The sequence below is a fragment of the Sylvia atricapilla genome, chromosome 15, assembly GCF_009819655.1.
Source record: "Sylvia atricapilla isolate bSylAtr1 chromosome 15, bSylAtr1.pri, whole genome shotgun sequence".
Lineage (NCBI taxonomy): Eukaryota > Metazoa > Chordata > Aves > Passeriformes > Sylviidae > Sylvia > Sylvia atricapilla.
The window spans coordinates 8,361,367-8,382,237 of record NC_089154.1 but is presented as its reverse complement, the minus strand read 5'-3'; the positions used below and the strand labels follow the sequence as shown (position 1 = coordinate 8,382,237).

Genomic DNA, 20,871 nt, shown 5'->3' with positions numbered 1-20,871 from the left:
AGAGGGGGGCAGAGCTCCCTCCTTCCCTGCTGCTGCATTGCCTGGGGCCCCTGGTGTGAGCACAGGTCTCAGAGAGCAGGGAGTCATTCATCCTGGGATTCTGAGCTCTGAGGCAACAGTCTTGGAAACAGATCACAGCCAGCCATCCCAGCCTAAGAGGTGACTTGCTAAGGATATTTAAAAGAGCTGGAAATTGCATTGCTTTCTTCTTCCCTAGATGGATGAAGGAGGGTAAAACTTAAAGAAGAAGAAAAAAAAAAAAAAAAGAAAAATTCTTAGAAATTGCAAGAATGTCGAGTTTGGTTTTCAATTTCCCTGCTTTTTTTGGAGATCTTTCTGGCATTTATTGTGGGTTCTAACACTTCAGTGTGAGACTGTGGAATCCTCCTCAAAGGCTTCCTCTCTTTGTGAGGTTCCTTGAGCATCAAAGCTCACCAGGTATTAATGAACCAGACAAAGAATTTAGGATATTTGGGGACAGACTGCTTTCTTCTCTACTTACACAACTTTCTTCCCTTTGCTAAGAGGATGTCATGAGGAAACCTAGTCTGCAATTACTCTGAATCTCCCAAAGAGACAAATATGTGAATTTGTAATGTAGCAAATTGGGAAAGAACAACGAGCTCATTAAAAACAATCAGAGTTTGTCTTTATTCATAACAAAGAAGCATGAGAAGCCAGCAAATCTCTTTCCTCTCTAAACGCGTCTTTGAAGCCCCCAGGTCCCAGCTTAGCCCTGTTGGGGGATATTTGTGGTACATTTCCCCCCCACTCCATAGCGTTTTCCTGGGGGAAACCATCTGTCTTGCTTTTGGCAAACCACCTTGTGCAGCAGCGGCTCGCAGCAGTGGTAGATGATGCTCTTTTAGAGGGATTTTGCAGAGCAGCCTGGAAATGAGCTGTGAGTGAGGAGGGAGTGCCCTCGCCTTTGGTTTGCCGTGTGCCATCGCACCAGGGCTCGGGGCTGTGAGGCTGAGGGAGACACAGCTGATGTCCCCATCCTGCAGAGACACTGGCACAGCCAGGTGAGGCTCCCACCCTCTACTGGGGGTTTTCTCCATGGCTGGGAGCTGGATCAGACAGCAACCTGACAGCCAGGGCTGGCAGGGCACAGAGCAGGGGTCACCTCAGAGAGTCACAATGATGAGGGGTGGCAGTGAGCTGAGGACGCTGTCTGCTGCCTGCGCCCATCCGTCTCACAAGCACAGGTCCTCAGAGAGGCATTCAGAGATTTTTCCAGCCTTCTCTGCAGCCATGACCTGCTAAGGGATGCCCTGGCCTTTTCCTTGGCGTGAAACAGCTTTTCTCTGTTCCCTGTACATCACCAGGGATCTCTGCTCATCACAGCAGGACCAGCATCCTCAGTTAGTCCCTCCAAACCATCCTGGGCTGCAGGTCAGGGTGCTCCTCACTGCTCTGGCTGATGGGAAATTTGGTTCACATCCTGGCAAACATCCTGGCAAATCTACAGATGCCTAATCTGTCTTCCAGAGCAAATACCTACCTGCATCAAATCTGTCTGTATTTACAACCCAGGGTTACCTCCTTTTTGCCTGCCTCTGCCCAGGGGTGAACACACACAGGAGTGTGTGGCATGGAAGAGCAATGGGCCGTGTTTTCCCAAATCAGCAGCTTCTGAGAATCCTGCCCATCTTGACCCCAAGGCTTGAAAGCAAAGGACAGCTTCTCAACCTGCTGTTGCCTGTTGCCAAGGAGGAGGTAGAAAAGCATGACATCATCCGTGCTCTTTGCTTTGAAAAGCTGGGTGTCAGTCTGGGGCAGAGATTAGAGTTTCCTGCTTGAAATTCGTACCAAAGTATTGTCAGTACAATCCATCCCCGTACAGAGCAAGCTGGGTTTTCAGTGTTTTCCGGTGTTCCAAATTATTCAGGTGCTTAAGGGTGGATGGAGCCAAGAGACAAGAGAAGGAGCTGCACAGGGTCACAGAGTCTGCCTGACACTGTGTTCCTGCACTGAGCACAGCCAGGTAGGACAGGACACAGATGCCTTCACCTCCACTTGGCATTCTCCAATGCCAGGAGCCCTGGGCCAGGAGGTGCAGTTCTTTGCTGCTACAATGAATGAGGGATGTCCTGTGCTGCTGCCAAGCCCAGGGATGCTCCCAAGGCAGGTCTCACAGTGCCTGTGTCCATCAGAGCACATCTCAGTGGCTGGGACAGGCTTATGGCTCATGCTGTCCCAGGACAAGGCAGCTCTATATCCCATGGCACGTGTTCCTGTGCTGCATCAGGCCAGTGGAGCACGGCCCTGCTCCCCAGCCCGGCCAGCAGCGAGCGAAGCCCTATTAGTTCCACTTATTAAAACAAAATTGCTGGGGGGAAGGGAGAGAAGGCAGAGAAAAAGTGAAGTATTGAGAAAACACTTATTTCATTCATACGTTGTTTACTGAAATAAATACTTCATTATTAGGCCTTTTTTAGGGTATTTTTTTAAAGCCGGTGCCACAAAGTCCCCAGTGTTTGGGCCTGTGAATGTGCTGGATCACCTCAGTCCATGGTGCCGGTGTCCTGCTGCTGGGAGGTGCTGGAGAGGAGCTTTCCCAGTCTTTGGGAGAGACCTGGGGGCTGCACATGTCTGGTTTTGCCCAGGTTTGCTGAATCCCTTATCCTCTTTGCTGGATGGCTTGTGCTGGGTCACCAAGGCAGCTTGTGCTCCAAATGAGGCAAAACCTGGTAACTGAGGCAAGGAAGGATTTGGGATTTCATTTATTAAAGCTCTGCTTTCTGTGGTCTCTGGTCCTAATCTAGCTCCCAAGCCTAAATAGCACAAGGCTGCTAAATAAATCACTCCGGACTTGAAGCCCACCACATTCTGCTGTTGGAGTGCAGAAGGTGAGAGCTGGTGATTCCCATGGAGACCTCACACTGTCCTGCAGCAATGTCAAAACTACAACAGTTCCTGTTCTCCCCAGTTAGAATGAGCTGAGGCCTCCTCTCCTCCAGTGCCTGTTACCTGAGATATGTTCCACATTTATCTTTCCTCTTAAGTGAGGGTTAATTCAATGGAAGGGCTGCAATCCCTGGATTGTTCTTGTGTGGGCAGAGCTGGGACCCTCTGTTCCCTCTCGCATCCTCTCAGCTCCATTGCTCATTGGGTGTTTCAGCCCTGGCAGGCTTGTTCTTCTGAAATCCTTCTGACCCTTCCTTTTCCTTTCTAGCTCTGGTTTTCCTTCTTCTGTGTGTTCCTGGCCTTGCCTTCCCCCCAGACTGCTTTTCCCATACTCACCACTTGTTCGCCCTGATTTCCCTCTGTCTTCTTCTGCCTTGCTTACTCACTGCTTTTCCTCTTTGGGCTCCCTGTGCTTTCCCTGTCAGGCAGCCTCGCTGTGATCCGTGGTCGGGGTAGCCTATTCCCACGGCGGCTCAGGAAAAATGCGGCGCATTCCTGTCTCCCGTCATGCCGTTATCTCGGTTCTGCTCCTTGGCTGCCCACCACGGGGCTGAGGTCCTGCTGGCAGCAGCGTGGCTGTTCCTGGCGACAGGCGGCTGCCTCGGGCTCAGCCCTGCCTGCGGCTTGTTTTCCTGCCTGACCCCTGGCACGGCGCTGGATCCCAGCTCCTCGCTGCCGAAAGCTGGGATGTGCAGGGAGCTGCCAGCCCGGCAGCCACCGTGCAGACCACACAGGCCCGGGTGGAAGGTGCCAAGGGAACAGGAGGCACCGGGCATGGGAACCTGCCTGGCACCATCTGGTTGGTGGAGGTGGCACCCGTGACTGCTGCCGCGTTCTGCCTTGTGCTTCGGATTTGGTTGTGGAGAAGTTTTTTTTCAGGGAACAATTTTCATGAAAGTTATTTGAAGTGTCATGGTGTAATATTTCCTCCTTGAGTGGTGTTGAGTGGTGTGGAGGTTCTGCCTGTATGGCTGGGCATGGAATCCCTGCTGTGGAAGTGCCTCCTAGCATTGGTGCTGTCGGTGCTGTGGGCAAGCAGCCAGATGACCTGTCCCCATCCATGGGGTCCTCACCTCCTGGCACCAAGTGCCGTGGTCCTGGTGGAGCTGCAGGGCTTGGGGGAGTGCCCAGCTGCCGACTGATCCATCTCAGTGCATGGGAGTGCTGCTATTGCACAGCTCCCCGAGAGCCTGGTGCTGTTCCCACAGCTGTCCTCAGTCGTGTGGGACTGTCCCCAGGACTCTCTGTGTGACATTTGTCCCTTTGCCAGTCAGCCAGCACAAAGTGAGTTGTCATCACCTTTTTGGAAGGCGGAGTAGCAGCACCATGAAGACAGCGGGCTCAAACCTTCTCCAGGTTTCGTGACCCTACTCGAGCTGTCTCACTCCAGAGAAGTCTTGGAGCTCATTCTCTTCCAGGACCAGGAAGCTCTTAGCCTGAGTGAGGGAAAACAAGGAAAACGAGGCGCTGGGTCTTGCAGTGGAAGGGGAGGAATGTGAGAGCTCTGGGGGCATAGGGGAGCAAGGGATGCGCTGGACAGGCTGCACCGCCTTGGCAGCGCTCTCTGGGGGTGAGCCAACCTTGCCGAGAGCATCACCGCCCCCGTGCCGCCGGTGCCGGCCGCGGCTCCGAGGTGGAACACGGCCCCCAGCCCGCCAGTGCCGAGCGCAGGTCCCGCCCGGGCCGGCGCGGCGTTGAAACCAAACGCGAGGCGCTTTGTCTTAACTGGGAGTGCTTTAAGCCCTCGCTCGGGAACAATGGCCAAGCTATGGGGTCATTTGTTCTGGTATTTCAGCAGCTCCTGATGATTTATGGGATGTTTTGTTCTGCTGCTTGTCTTAGCTTCCCCCTCTCCACCCTCCCCATCTCCATCCCTTCTCCATTTCAGCTCCTCCTCCCCCTGCTCCCAATTCCCCTAATAGCTGTGGAGCCTCTGTGCCTTATGAAGTCATGGTATCTGTGACTTATTGAATTAGCCGAATGGGAGCTGGACTTGCACACTGCTCCGGGCTGTGCCGGGGTGTCCGGGCTCCCGGGGAGCCTTGCCCGGGGCTCCGTGCAGCTCCCCGCTGGGGCAGATGGACGTGGCCATCGGCAGGATGCTGCAAAGTTGGTTTAGTGGCCGTGAATGTGGTCAAGAGGAGCTGGAGCTCCAGCCAACAAGGAGAGCTCCGTCGGCAGGGACACTCCTGTGCCGGGGGTCTGCTGGCAGTCCTGGTGCTGCCATTGACCCAGCTCACCTCTCTGGGGCTGAGGTGGGTGCCAAACGGGGAGCCCCAGAGCTCCTGGTGTTGAGCCACACATGGGACAACGTGGTTCAAGAGCTTGGTTGTGTGTTCTCAGCAACCTGAGAATAACCATGGCCAGTGCCTCTGGATGTGCTGAGGGAGTAGGGACTCAGATGTCCTGTCCCCAGAGCTGAGGGACAGTGATTTAACAGTGACTGTGAGGATCATGCTGATGGGCGTGGGGAGGAGCGAGCCCTCCAAACATCTCCGTGAAAGTCAGGTTAACTTCAGGAGAGCATTGCAAAGGAATAATTCACTTGTGAACCATCACCTTTTATCCTCATTTTCTGAGTTGCCTGCAGGCAGGCAGAGGCTGGAGGGCCACTGCTGGTGCCGGTGGGACTGACATGGTGCTGCAGCCAGTCCTTAGCCCAGAGGCAGCTTTGCCAGAGGAGCCTCGGTCCCTGCAGCTCTGCTTCTGCTGCCCCATGCTGCCAGCAGGGAGCCGGGAGCATCCTTACCTGCGGCTGCAGATGGGAAAGGAAAGATCTTGTCCCTCCCCTCCTGACGCCACAAGCCTCTGGGAGCCCAGTTTTCCTGCTCTTCTCTGGCAGTTCAGCTTGTGATTACGATGAGGGTGGAGAGGTTGGGAGCAGAGTGAGGCCTGGACCCTCTCTGTGCTGCCACAGGCTCCAGCAGGTCCAGCACTCTCATCCCCATTTGTTTCTCATGTCACTGCAGTGGGAGAAATTGAGCCCTCGGGGGAAGCAACAGAAGGAAAATGTTCAGAGAAGACTGATGTCCAGGTTCTCCCCTTCTGGGACCAGAGCCCTCAGCCAAGATCCTTTCCTCTCTGAGAGCACAGGCAACAAATAACATTTAAAAGACAAATATAAAATATTGTGCTGATTTGGTGCTCTGGCCACTTCCCTCTGCTGGTAGCTGATACCTCCAATAAGGTTATTTCTCAGTCCATTACCCTCAGCACACTTTAATTTCTCTTAGATAGCCCGATTGCCCGATTCGTTTTATTGTCATCATCCCTCTGGCATTTCCTGTGGCCAGGACCTGCAAAGCAGGATGGATGCCTTGGTCCCTGCTGAAGAGTGTGGAGGATGCTCTTCATCCTGCAGGATCTCCTCCACTGGTTCTTCTCCATGGATGTGCCTCTGTCTGGACGGTGCCAGTGGGTTTCCACAGCAGGCAGCCCAAGCCCCATGGGTGTACTGGGGAAATTGCAGAGATGCCACAATCCTTGGTATGAAAGGGAAACCTCATGGGGATCTAAATCTCAGTGCAAGTCAAGCTTTTCCACACCACCTGGTTTGCCCATGGAATCATAGGAAGGTTTATGTTGGAAGGGACCTTAAAGCTCATCTCATTCCACCCCCTGCCATGGGCAGAGACACCTTCCACTATCCCAGGTTGCTCCAAGCCCCATCCAGCTTGGCCTTGGACACTTCCAGGGATCCAGGGGCAGCCTGGATTCTCTGGACAATCTGTGCCAGGGCCTCCCCACACTCACAGGGAACAATTCCTTCCCAATATCCAGCCTAAATCCTTTGGTGTGAAGTCATTCCCCCTTATTCATCACTACATAGTGCCAGTGCACTGGATTTGGAAGGTCTTTGCTCTCCCAGTCCCCTTACCCAGCACACAAAAGTATCTTAGTATGTTTCTTTTCATGGGAATATCCATAATAGTCCTGGTTTCCTACTATTGGTCGGGTCTTCAGATATCCAGCCATGAAACTCCTTCTCCATGAGCCAGTTTGGACTTGGGGAAGGGCAGTGTGGAGGAGTTGCATGTCTAGAGCAGCTCTGGGAAGGGCAGCAGCTCGCTCCAGTTCTGGAATGCCAGGCTGCACTTCCCTCCATCCCCAGGAGCAGAAGGGATCACTGGTCCTGCTACTGATGCTTCTGGAGACACTGGGTCAGGAAACACAAAAGCATGGACATATCCAGGTAGTCCTGACAGCTGGCACTTCTAAGATATTCCAGTACTTTTAATCCTTCCTTGTCCCTTGAGCAGTGGCAGTCACTGTTGGGCAGGTTTCCTCTGCTCTTAGATAGTTTCCTCTGGCAGAGACAATTCCGCCTGCCAGGGCTTCAGGAACCTCCTGTTTATCTTCCTGGAGAGTGTCTCACAGTGCCAGGTCGATCTTGGATCTACTGGCTTAGATGCTGGCAGGATGAGCAGTTCTCTGTGGGGAGGCCAGATGGAAGGGAGGAGTCAGCCCAGGACACTGGGATAAGGAGGACCATGTCCTTGGGTGTGTTGGGACCCAGCCCTGCTGTGCCCATGGTCTGTGCAGGCAGGCGACCTGGATTGGCTTTCCTGTGCCCTGGAATCCTGCAAAGCACCCGGCCAAGTCCTAGGGAGCAAGAAGGCTGCTTCTGGACACAGATAAGCTGCTGTGACATTCAGTCAGTGCTCCTGCTTTCCCTGTCTGTGCCTGGTGCCCTGCTGCTGTCCAGGTGTGGTGTGAGGAGAACCTCAACACTGAGCACACTCCTGGAGCTCTGTGAGTGAGGAGGTGGAATTCCCTGATCTCTCTGCAAGTGGAAGATGGATCCTGCCAAGAGATCCTGTCCTCCCAGCACAGTCCTGGCCCTGCTCTGCCCTGGTCATGAGCTCTGGAAGGCTCGTGGCAGGCAGGAGAGTTTTGCTTATGGAGCAGAGCTCAACTTGGGTGAACTTCACATGAACTCGAAGTTTCTTTGGCTGTTTTCTTTCCTGATGATGCAGGCAGGTCAGGATCAAGATCCTGCACGGCACAGGGACCCAGGCTGCCTTCCTTGTGCCCCAGGATATCACCTCATCCTTCAGTCTCTGCTCTCTGTGACCAGGGACAGGACCCACAGAACGGCTGGAGCTGTGCCAGGGGAGGCTCAGGCTGGATCTCTCAAAAAGGTTCTTCCCCCAGAGGGTGCTGGCACTGCCCAGGCTCCCCAGGGAATTGGCACAGCCCCGAGGCTGCCAGAGCTCCAGGAGTGTTTGGACAGTGCTGCCAGGGATGCCCAGGGTGGGATTGTTGGGGTGTCTGTGCAGGGCCAGGGGTTGGACTTTTGACCTTTGTGGGTCCCTTCCAGCTCTGGCTACTCCAGGATTCTGTAATTCTTGGTGTCCAGGCAGGAACACCAGCAGACAGATGGAGCTGTTCCTGTGTGCCACTGGGACTGTGCTGCTGTAACTGTTGCTCTCCCCAGCACCAGGGCTTTAGTGGCCTGCTCAGGGTCAGATGGTCTGTGAGAGAGTCAAATCCCCCTCCTCATGATGCTCTCACACTTTACCTGGAGATCACTCTTGCTACCTCTCTTGTCTTCATTCAGACCACAGAAAAATTGGGGTAATGGAGCAAGGGAGGTCCTCAGGGCTGAGGGCTTGTTGGATCAGTGGTGGGAAGGTGTGATTGCAGCATGATCCATCCGTGTCAACACAGGGACGAGCTGTGGCATCCTGGGCCAGCATGTGGCAGGGCACAGTGGGAACAGTGGGGTTTTCCAGATCTGTGAGCATCCCTGTCCTGAGGAAACTCTTGCAGCAGGGTGAGGAGCATGGTGGGAAGAGCTGGGTGTGTGAGGAGCATGAGGGTATCCCCCCCCACCCCACTGCTCAGGGGATGAAGAGGGGGAGGAAGGAGGCAGCAGCACCCACCATGTGTTGGGGCCACCAGCTCTGGAGATGGTTCCCAGCCTCTTGGTGATGGAGGCCCTAAGCTGGCTGTGTGTGGCTCAGAGATCCTGCTTGGTGTAACTGTGTGAGCAGGGAAGTCCCAAGGGCTTTGGGAGATCTTGGAGGTGCTGTGTCCTCTTGCCCGCCTTGCCACCTCCCGTCTCCAGGGCCACCTGCCACCATTGGCCCCTGCCACCCTTGCTCTTTTGGGAAATCATCCCTGTGAGCATGGAGGGACAAGGAGGGCACCACAGCTCACCCTTGGTAGGGCTGTGAAGCACTTCCCAGAGGAAGTTTGTTCACTCTTACCTTTGCCAGGCTTTAACTGTTTGGGCTGGATTGTTCCATGCTTTTCTGCCGCAGGCTGAACTTTCTCCTTTTTTTTTTTTTTCCTCTATTTTCCTCAATTTTCAGCAAAAGATTGGGGGAAAATGGTAGCTTTGCCAATTTTTTTTTTTTCCTCCTGTCTCTTTGTTTGAGGGCTTCTGGTGTCTCCATTCTTTGAAAAAAAGACTTGAAATTTGGCAGGGTTGCTGCATTCCTGCTGGAACTCAACATGGATTTGGTCAAATAGTTAGCCATGGATTTGGTCAAATAGTGTGGCTGGGCATCCCTGGAGGAGCTGCCGGTGTCCCCATTTGCTGGTGTACCCACTCTGGCCACTCTGTGTCCTCCCATCCCTTTCTCTAGGGACACCTCCTGGCCCACACAAGTCCAGGTCAGGAGTGGTGGCTGAAGGAGCTGTTTCCCAATAACAAGTCCCAGAAGCAGTGTACCCAAGATGATGTTGTCTTTGCCCCCATTTCCCATGCCTGGCACTGGCTGTGGGTATCACCTGCCTCTCTCCCTCAGCAGAAAGAAGGAGCAGAGCTCATGCCAGGTTGGGCAGTGCCTTGAGGGGAGGAGAAGCTGTGGAAACTCTTGTCATGTGAGACCTGGGAGAGGGTGTTTGTGGACATGCCTGTCCCATGGCTGAGCTCAGCAGCGTCACATCCCTGCGTGGAGGGACAGAATCATTACAGCTGGGAAAGACCTTCGAGGCCATCAAGTCCAGGCTGAGCAGGGGCAGGAGTTCACAGGGAATAGAATTTTGCAGGGGACAAAGGCCTGGAAGCTGGAGGTTTGACCTGGTGATCCCTATGGTTTTCAAAGTTGCTCTTTTATATTAGAGTGGAAACTTTTTCTAAGTGCTGTCCTCGGGGCTTTGGAAATTCCTCCACAGGCACCATTATCTTCAGCTGGGGTTTCTCTGCTCGATGGTATGTCAGAGCTCTCTGCAGAGAGAGGAATGACACATGAGCTGGCAAAGCTCTGGTTTGATGAAGGAGCAGGCATGCCCCAGCTGGAAGGAGGCCCTGCTGGTGGTTACTGTCCCCAGTTAGTGCAGTTACAAGAGTGCTCGGGCACTTGTAGGATGTTCTCTAGGAAAATGGTGGAAAAAACTGGCTTCTCCTCTTGAGCTTTGGACCCTGACTCCATGGAGACACTGCTGTAGCTGGGTGGCAGGGACCCAGCCCCTCTGGTGCTGCTCACGAGTTGGGTGGTGCTGGCATGAGACCAGCCCCAGGGCAGCGTGGTGGGGTGGTCAGAGAAGACAGTGGTGGGTGCTGGGCAGGGAGCTGATCTGGAGCGAGCTGGGAGCAAATCCTGGTGTAAAGCTGTGCCAGGCAAGGGGTTTGCCAGGCTGGGACATGCTGGTGTGGGGACATCCCGGCGGGGGTGGCTGTTCCTGGTCGCCGTGCCAGGGACAGTCCGTGGGCAGTGGCCGGCGTGCCCAGCACTGCTGGCCAGCTCCTGCTGGGTGCCTTCCAGCGGGAAAGCGGGTTTCTGACTCCAGTAACACTTCCCAGCTGGGCAGCAGCTCTGGAGCCGGGTGTGGGCGTCTGTCTGCTCTTCCATTGTGACTTGGCCGATGTCTCCTCCTCCCCGCCGAGATCAGTGGCTGTGGGCTCCCTTTTGTAACCCCTTTGGGTGCAGCTCTGCAAGTCTTCAGCCTGGTTTCCATCAGAACGCCGGGCCCATCTGACTGGATGTCTTGGGTGGGACAATGGGATGGAGGTGGGGTTCCACCAGAAGGAACATCCAGTGATGGACTGGAGGAGTAGGAAGTACAGGTGAGATGTAGGTGGCTGAGGATGGAGCCCAACCATAGGTATGGGGGAGTGAGCTCAGGGGACTCCCAGAAGACCTTTTTGGGCCATTTTTCTACCATTTGATGGTTCTGAAGGAAAGGTGGTTTCCGCCGGGAGGCACATCCCGGTGGCACGTCCTTCCCGGTGGCACCAGGTGGCGCAGGAGGTCAAAGGATTCGATTCTCTTCAGGCCTGGGTCAAATGGATTGGCTCCCACTGCTGTGATGAGTCTGCAGGTCTCAGCCCCCAGCACACGGAGCTGTGCCCCCACACCAGGCCAGCCTCAGCCTCAGGGCAAGGCAGTGGGGTGGGACTCCCTGGAGCCCTGTTTCCAGCAGAACCAGGAGCTCACCCAGCCTTTGAACCATAGTGGGGGGCCTGAGTGTGGACCCCACCATGCCAGGAAATGGCACAGTGATGCTCTCAGGGGGAGAGCCCTGGTGGTGTCAGTGGAGTGAGGAGACAGTGGAACAAAACCCTGGGGTGAGGCCATGACAAAACACATGACATCCCTCTGGCACAAGGTCAATCTGTCTTGGGCACAGACAGGTGAGTGCTTCTTCCTGGCTCCTGGAAGGTCCTGGGCTTTTTGGTGAGGTGCAGATACATGGCAGCAGCCCTCAGAGCAGCTGGGACACTGACATCCCAGCCCCCTTCCTTCTCTTAGTGGAGCAGCCTCTGGCTCCATGGCCTCTGCCCTGCTCCCTCCCCAGAAGTGTGTGTCAGAACCCAAGGAAGGGGACAGGACCAGGCTTAGGTGAGTGTGACCTTACATCCTTTCTCACTCCTCCCAGCATGCCAGCTGTGCCCCAGGCATCTCTGTGCTGAGCATCTACCTCCTGCTCTTGTTGGATCCCAAGTGGGCCCCTGTGAACCCACAGGGATACTTTTTCTCCCTTCTTTTGCCTTCAAGTGATCTTTGATTTCAGTTGTCGCATGACTCAGCTCCTGCATTTGATCCCTGGAGCAGGGTTTGCACACATGCAGCTGTGGCAGGAGCGCTGCTCATTCCTGGTAGGCCAGGCTGGGATAGGGTTTCCTCCTGACAGAGGGGCAGTGAGTCCCCACAGCTCCTCTGCTTCCCCGTGTGGAAGTCTGATTTAAGCAGGGTGATGTTGGTGGCTTGAAGGTGTCTCCTAGAGCTCTGCTGACCTGCTCCAGCATCTGGGCTTGTGAGACCCTGGCAGGATGGGAGTGGAGCAGAGCAGGTGCTCTCTGGTCCCTCTGTCTGCCTGCCCACCCATCCCTACCTGCACAGATCTGGCTGGTTGCTGGTGCTGGAAGCATGAGGCACATTTGGGTGTAGGGCTAAACACGGGTTCTGGCAGTGGGTGTGGGACTGATAGGTGAATACCACACTGCAGAAGGTGATACCACAGTTCCCATGAAGGGCAGTCTAGGCGCTGACCTTTAGCTCCTGCCCCTTCTTGCTGCCTGTTCTCTGCGAGCAGCTCTGGTCTGGAGCAGCTCCTGGCTCAGCAAGGAGCAGCCAGCAGCGGTGCTGAGCTCGCTCTGGGGTGCTGGGCTCCCTTTCTTAGGGGGCCAGGCAGGCACAAGGTCACAAACCCCTGCAGAGGTTTGCAGGGAACAAGGGTTTACAGAGTGCAGGGATTTGCTGGGCACAGACATTTGTAGGACATGTGTTGTCTGGGGACAGCATTTTTCAGGGGACAAGGGTTTTCAGGGGACAGGGGTTTTCAGGGGACAGAGCTTTGCAGGGGACAGGGATTTGCAGGAGGTTGCAGAGGCAGGAGTTCACAGGGAATAGAAGTTTGCAGGGGACAGGGATTTGCAGGGTGGCTGCGAGCTCCCACCAAGCCAGGCCCCAGGGCTGTGTGCTTGGCTTTTGGCACCAGAGTTCTGGCTCTGTCTGCCTCCTCCCTGCCGGTGCCAGGGTTTTTGGGTGGTCACAGGGCTGTGATCACAACCAGCACTGCCTGTTGTGTCGTCGGTACCTGGCACCACGCTGACCACACTGGGCTTCCCCAGGAACTTTGATCGTGGCTTGGGGCAGCCTGTCCTGCTCTGTCCTGTCTCCATCAGGTTCCAGTTAAAACCAAATGCATTCTCCAGCCTAAGCTGCACAGCCGTTTGAGTCCTTCCAAAAATGAAACAAATACCCACGGACTGCAATTCGAATTGCAGCTCAATTAGGGCTTGTTCCCAATGCGATCATAAAACCTCCAGTACGAAAACAAACAACCCAACCAAACCACATCCAAGCCTGACAGCATCCTCTGGAATGCCTTTAAAATAACAAGGAGGGCAGAGGAAGATGAAAGCAGTGTGGCCGGTGGGAAGGAGGCTCTTTGGCCCTGAGGGGCAGCCTGGAGGTGGGCTGAGCAGGTGTGGGGCAAGGGCGCTTTGGGAAGAAGGGGAGAGCACAAAAGTGACGGATGTGATGGAGACGGGCTCGATGGGTACCACAGAGATGTGGGCCGGCGTGGATGTGATGAGCACGACAGAAACGGGGGCAGCCTGGGGCCCAGGGCTGGGCTGCTCACAGCGGGATTTCACAGGGCGAGGAAGAGGAAGCTGCAGAGGTGGTTTGGAGCGTGGTGGTTGCTCTCGGAGAGGCTCCGATGTGTGAGCAGGGCGGGGGGAGCGCGGGGCCGGCGGCTGGAATGCGTGTCCCGCGTAACCCTGGCTTGCACCGCGTCCAGCCAGTCTGGTGCCGCGGTTCGGGTTTCACGGCGGACTTTAAACCCGGCCATATTTAGCGTGAGCCTCCCTGGCCTGTCAGGGAGGGGAAGCCGCAGCACAACTAATAAAAAAAGCCAAACAAAAACAATGTAATTAAAGAGACTCAGCACTGTGTGTTCCCATAGAAAGAACATTTACCCAAGACTTCCTTGCTAAGATACTTAATGTCAAGCAGCAATTAAAGGCTGGCTTTGTGGCGCGGCGACGAGGAAGGTTTGCCCTGGCCGGGAGATAGGAGCCCAGGGCTGAGCCACCCCCGGTGCCTCTGCTGGTGGGGAGGGACCGGCGGCTTTTGGCCCTGGGAGGTGCCCCAGGGACACACAGGGATGCTGCATCCCGAGCAGCAGCTCCCGAACCCCTCCAGACAGAGATGCTCTCAGTCCGTAATGCACAGACCCACTCAAGTCCATCCCCACAGAAGTTTGGCAGCACAGAAGCAGAAAAGTGGATTCTAGGTAGGAACCTCTGGGCAGGACGCACAGGAGCTCTGCTGGGGTAAATCCTTGTGAAAACAGTGAAATAAGCAGAGTTCAGCTGAGTGTAGAAGCTTCCAGCATCCCCTTCCTGACTTAGATCTGTGGATGGAGACTGCGTGAACCTCTGAAGTGTTGAATCTCCTCCTTCAAGGGATGCTTTGGGGTGCCTGGAGCCAAGCTAGGATGCCAGGAGCCAGGCTGTACCCACTGGTGTCCCCTTCACTGCAGCCCAAGGCGGTGCTCATGGGCTGCTGGTGTTGGCAGCATCACCCGCCGTGGCTGCTGAGGCAGTCATTGTGCCACGTCCCCCAGCACAGTCCCCAGGGGGAGTGTCCCCGTGCCCTGGCAGCGCTGCAAGAGGTGTGTGTGCAGGAGGATGCCTGGGCATGGTGTGGCCGGGACAGTGGCACTTTGCCTGACAGCATTCCTGACCGTGTTGGCAGATGCCACAGGAACACTGCGAATGAAAGTCTGATTTGGGGGTACATTTTAATGGGCATTGAACCACAAGAGCCTTCTGGTCTCACTTTTAAGCAATGATCAGGAGGTCTGATTTAAAAAATAAAGAAAAGCCAGAAGCAGCAGCATTGTTGTATTGCAGCAGAGTTTGCTCAAGTGTCTCCCCTCCCTTCCTCCCCAAAGGCATTGCTGGGCCTGGAGTAGTGGGGTGTTTTATGGGACACTGTCAGCGAGTGATCTACTTGGTTGGCTCTGAATGTTTCTCAGAGTCCTGAAGTCTCAGTCTTTCCCAAATTCAGCCTGTGATTTAAGAGGGAGATGCAGTGGGGATGAGACATTTGAGCAGGCTCTTTCGTTCTGTGCCAGGGGACATGGCTCTGCCTCAGGAGGACAGTGCCTACCCCCAGCCAGCCCTGTGGTGTGGGATCTCATGTCCAGCCTGTGTGAGTCCCTTCTGCCACGGCTGAGTGAGGACTGGCTCTGGGGGCTGAGGATCCTGCCATGTGCTCCCAGCACAATTGCTCCCCAAAGGCTGCAAAGCCCTTCTGATTTGGGGAGCAGCCTGGATGGCACAGGAGGAATGCTCAGAGGGGAAGTGCTCCAAGGGGGAAAGCTCCTCTTCATCCCCTGGGCACTGGGCATTGCGGGATATTGCAGATCTCACCCAGGATGTGCTTTTCATTTAGGTACCGAGGTGCTGGGAGTCAGCTTTGCATTCCAGAGCTGTGCTGTGCCAGGGTGGGCTGTGTGTCCACAGGGGTGTTCTCTGCTGCCACGGGCCATGGGCTCCTCGGGCAGCACAGACACACCATGCTGTGCCTGGCATGGGGACAGCAGGGACCATGTGCTGCCCCTGGTACTCAGGAAGTTCTGCACTGACCCAGGGGCCTGACACCACACTGAGCTCCTCCGTGCATTGGGGTTTAACAGCACTGGGCTTCTGGAGCTCCAACAAAAATGTCCTGGCAGGAGCAGCATCTATATAAGTTACTTGTTATTGCTAAACAAAGGAGGCATGCTCGCTTTGGCTCCACTCAAAACAAAACCCAGCAGGTTTGCCAAGTGGGGAGAAAAGAGAAAAGCTGGAGCAAACAAACAAACAAACCAACCAACAGACAAAGTCTGCTTTGGTGCCTTCACCCGGACCCAGCTTTCAATAAGCAAGTGCATTTTCTAGGCACACAGATGTTTCCATGGAACAGGAGTGTTTTGCTCTGTGTCTGCACAGCCAAGTCACTGCATAGCACCTAAATGCCTTGGTGGTCTGCATAGCCCAGGGTGGGTAACTGCTGTGCCTGCTGCTCCATGAGCCCTGCTGCCCTGCAGGGATGCTGATCATGGCATTTGGTCCTAGTTCTGAGCGTGCTTTTTGGTGGGTTATGAAATCCCACTCTTTGGAAGGGCTCCCCTACTCATGTTCCATTTTTAATCCAGCCTCTATTTTGCCAGTCATGAAAAATTGCTTATGCTTGGGCAAAAGGAGTGGAAAATCCAAAATGCATCAGCAGCTCCTCTTCATGCAGGACACAGCACTTCTTTTTCCTGTCCCCATGGCTGTAGAGGAGCTGCTCTGAGTGTTGGTGTCCCAGTGTCCATGGCCCCAGCTGTGAATTCCTGCTGCACGGGGGTGAGCATGGCCCTGGATGTGGGTCAGGCCAAGTGTGTTCAGGTGTGGAGAGACCTCTCACACTCAGATTTTTCTCTCAGGAAACACCTGTATGTTGATCTTGCCACTTAGTCTCATAGGATTGTACAGCCATGGAACAGCTCAGGTTGGAAGGGACCTTAAAGCCCATCTCATTCCACCCCCTGCCATGGGCAGAGACACCTTCCACTATCCCAGGTTACCCCAAGCCTCATCCAACCTGGCCTTGGACACTTCCAGGGATCCAGGGGCAGCCACAGCTTCTCTGGGCACCCTGTGTCAGGGCCTCTCCAACCTCATGATAAAAAATTCCTTCCTTATGTCTGGCCTGGTGACCTGTAGGTCATTCTCTGCCTGTCCAGGCACCTGCTGGGCTCTGGGCTCTGTCATGGGCACAGCAGGCAGGTCTGTCAGGGACTGGTTCTCAGCTGGAGACTCAGAGGGGCTACACCCTTCAACAAAATGCACTTAAAATCAAGGAATTGCAGCAATTACTAACACTTTTTACTAGGCCAAGATCTGCAGTATTGCAAACATTAATATTCAGAACACCACATTATGAACTACCCAGTGGATTTGCTTGTCTGCGATGCTGGAAGAAGGGATAAAATGAATGTGCCTTATGCTCATCCATCCTCACAGAGTTTTTAAAAAAGAAAACCACCTCTATTGCATTGGTTTCCTGAGGCAGAATCATACATAGAATCACTAAGGTTGGAAAAAATATTTAAGATCATGAAATCCAACAGTTAACCCAGCACTGCCAAGGCCACCACTAAACAATGTCCCCAAGTGGCACATTTACACAGCTTCTAAATCTCTCAGGGGATGGTGACTCCACCACTGCCCTGAGCAGCCTGAGCCAGTGCCTGACCAGCCTTTTAGGGAAGAAATTTTTCCAATATCTGATCTAAATTTCCCTTGGCACAGCTTGAGGCTGTTTCCCCTTGTCCTGTTCCCTGGGAGCAGAGCCTGACCCCTCCAGGCTGTCCCCTCCTGTCAGGGAGTTGTGCAGAGCCACAGGGTCCCCTGTGAGCCTCCTTTTCTCCAGGCTGAGCCCCTTTCCCAGCTCCCTCAGCCTCTCCTGGTGCTCCAGCCCCTTCCCAGCTCTGTTCCCTTCTCTGGACATGCTCCAGCCCCTCCAGGTTTTTCTTGTCATGAGAGGCCCTGAACTGACGCCAGAGGGACATGACCAGCCCCAACTCATCTTTCCAGAGAACCTCAGCCTCTTCCATGGAGCGGGTGATGGAGTTTGCTGGTGCGTGCGTTTATGGCACTGCAAACCTGATGTCCACATCACTTCCCTGATGGTCACAAACACATCCCCCATGGCCAGACACCTGAGGTGCTGGGGCAGGCAAAGCTCCTGTCCCCTGCTTGCAGACCGTAGGGCAATAATTAGCAACAAGAACCAATTTAGTTGGGATAAATTTAGTTTGGCTGCACTGAGATTCTTCAGGCAGAGGAAGTGGGATCTCCTCCCACACCTCCCTGCAGGATGGGGCTTTGCCATGGGTGAGCTGGTGTTGGCTGCTTGGCCCCTGAGGGCAGGACATCTGTAGGTGTTGTTTTCAGCTATCAGTTGCTCCTGGGCAAAGCTCAGCTCTAGATAAATCACGATTATTTCACTGAGTCCAGATGACTCATAACCACAGGGCAGGAAACTCCTTTATCTTGGGGGCAGCTGGTTTAATATACATAGATGTTCACTCCTGAGCACTGAATCATTTCCATCTCTTTACTTCTCATTAAAAGCAAATCAGAGGAGGGCAAACAGTGAGAAATTTCTCTGTCTCTGTTTCTGCCATCTCCGTGAGAGCTTCCTCCCAGCTGTGCAGTCTGCCCGCACTGGGTCATTTGCCATGTATTTTAATTGGCAGAACAAAGGACTTTCTCTCCAAAGCACCACTCCATTTTAAACTCTGATTCTGCAGGCACTAATGGAGCAGGGATCTGTTATAACAGAGTCTGCTCCAGCTTCTGTACAGGGAAGAGCATTCTGTGTGGGGGAGCACTGTGGCCTCCTTTGAAGAAGAGGAGCCACTGGAATTTACATATCTTGTTGATGAGCCTGCTGAAAGAGCCACCTTCACCTCTGAGCAGCAGCTGGAGGTGGAGAGGAGAGAAGAACTTGGGCTGCAGGGAACTATTAAACACAAGAGGAAGGGCAAGGTTTTGCTGGAGAACGTCTTGATTTAGTTCTCTTTCCTAAATATGCCAGGCAGTGCTTTGCTGCACTGGGGTCAGGACCTGCCTCCGTGTCTCTTCCTGCCAGAACAGCTCTGCCTGCTCAGGCACAGGTGGCTTTTCTCTCATCTCTGTGCAGAGCAGTGCAAGGCCGCTGTCCTGTGCCCTGTAGGATCCTGTCCCTGCCCTCTGCAGAAGGCTGTGTGTGCTGTGTGTGAGCCCTTGGCATGAGGAGCCCTCAGGAGAGTCCATGCCAGGAGCTGCTCCCTGTCCATGATGACATGTGCACGGGCTGAGGACTCCATGAGAGCCAGGCAGGTCCCAGAGACTGCAGGATTGGTTTTCCAGCCCTTCCTTACATTGTGCAAGTCTCTCTCACCATGGTGACATGCTCCTGCATGCTGATCCCTTTGTCCCCACCAGAACCAGTAGGACTCTGCTGCTCAAAACTCACCCACTCCCATGTGGCTGCTCAGGGTTATTTTGCCACCTGAAGTGTCAAAAGACCTGTCTGCTTTTGCAAATGGGCCTTTGGTTTGTGTGCTTGGTGCTCAGTGTCTGATCCATGAAGGCCTGTGTTCAGATGGTGTCCATTCCTGGAGTAACCCAGGGCAGCAACGTGACACCGTGGCTTGGGCCACACTGGAGACCTCTAAATCCACAGGCTGAAGCTGGTGAGATGAATGATTGCCAGGAGCCAACCTCCACAGCATTTTCCACTCTTAAATATCACAGGAGTAAAAGGTGAAATCATTAAAGTCCTTCTGCAGCCCACTGTGCCTGCTCTGAAATGAGGATGACAAAGAGCACAGAGTGAGGGGTTATTAATATCCCGTCTTACGATGATGGCTTTATAAACATCCTTACTGCAGGCACAGCCTCACTGGAGTGTTTTGGCATAACCTTATGCCAAATGTTATGCTTTTATCACACTTGATATTTAACCAATAAAGCAAGGAGAAGACTTTGCCCCTATATATCTGACCTTATACACAAGGGGATGGGGTCAAAACTGAGAAAACCTGTGTTAAGTGTAGCCATGCTAAATGCTCCTTAGACCTGATGCTCCTCTCTGGGAACTGTGCCAGAGCTCCAGCAAGAAGGGGATCAGATGTTTGACACAGTGGAAACCCTCATGCCATAGGAGATGACTCATGGGCAAAAGCCCCACACAGCAACAAGGCCAGGTTAACATCAAAGCAGGGATTTTGACTGGTGGGATGAGGTGTTGATGGAGTCAGGAGGGTCCTGGCTGCAGGGAGAGGGACGGCTCCCACTCTGGAGAGCCCCAGAAAAGACACCAGCTTTCCTTGTGACTTGTAGATACTGAAAATAAGAATCAAAACCATGTCCCAATGGCAAGGCATTGGAACCAAATGGTCTTCAAGGTCCCTTCCAACCCAAACCAGTCTGTAATTCTACAGTCAGAGAGGGGAAAAGATTTTGTAGGTTAATGGGTGGAGAAGGTAAGAAGCAGCTGTGAAGTCTGGAACTCTTGGTAGCAAAAGTCTGGGGTCACTGGTCCCCACCAGGAGCTGGCATTGTCTGGATGCCCTTAGAAATGGCCCTTAATGTTCTCTGCTCCCACTTCACTTCCAGAGAGTGCCCTTTGCTGGAATAATAACTCTGAGAAAAGTCATGTACCAAAAGGGCTGAGGGATGGTGGTAAGTGCAGGACATGGGTTCCTGTAGAAGGGTGGGTGTGGAGAGGGTACACGAGGCTATCCCAAGCCAGTGGTGATAGACAGCACTCACCCAGCACAGGTCTGGGTGCTGCCAGGAATTGCCTTTTCCCACTGCTGAGGGGGCTGGACATCCCTGGATGGGGCAGCCCATCTCTGTAGGAGCTGGATGGTGGAGACTGGGCATGTGGAGAGATTTCCCTGGCCAGATGGATCCAGACCAGTTGTAGACCTGAGCAGCCTGAGGTGGCTTTTGGCATCCCAGCTTGTGTCTGGATGGAAATGTCTTACCTGCAGGGATCATACGAGCCCCTTGGCACACCTGCAGGGCCAGCAGCAGTGGTGGGGAGGAGGAGCAGATCTGCCTGAGCTGAAAACAGATGGGTGAGGGCATTGCTGGCACTGGCATCCACCTTGCAGCTGTTCACACTGGTGCTGCCTGGAAGTGCTCTGGCTGTCTCCATTCCTGTCTTGGTCCTGACAGTACAGATGTGCCTCTGCCTTTCTGGCACATCCTCCATGCCTCATTTCCCTCCTGTCTTTTCCCCAGGTCATCCTCCCCTAAAATGACGCAGCAGATGCGGGACCTGCAGCTGGCACAGGCCAGGAAGCCACCAGGCCCTTCCTCACCAAACGCGGCCAAGAGGCTTTACCGAAACCTGTCTGGGAAATTCCGTGTCAACTACACCTCCTTCGACGAGGGCAGCCTGGTGGGACGGGGCGAGAAGGAGAAGCTCCGCAAGTCCTACCTGGTCAGTGCCTGCTGGCTCCATC

At 54.2% G+C, this 20,871-nt stretch overlaps 1 protein-coding gene across 3 annotated transcripts in view; it reads left to right on the top strand.

Moving 5' to 3' along the window:
- LOC136368061 (ankyrin repeat and fibronectin type-III domain-containing protein 1-like) overlaps positions 1-20,871 on the top strand; it is a 154,115-nt gene that overhangs the window by 117,913 nt on the left and 15,331 nt on the right. For all 3 annotated transcript variants that reach the window (XM_066330019.1, XM_066330018.1, XM_066330017.1), the window contains one exon: positions 20,648-20,849. In XM_066330019.1, the coding sequence (XP_066186116.1) occupies positions 20,648-20,849 (202 nt within the window). The remainder of the gene's footprint in view (positions 1-20,647; positions 20,850-20,871) is intronic.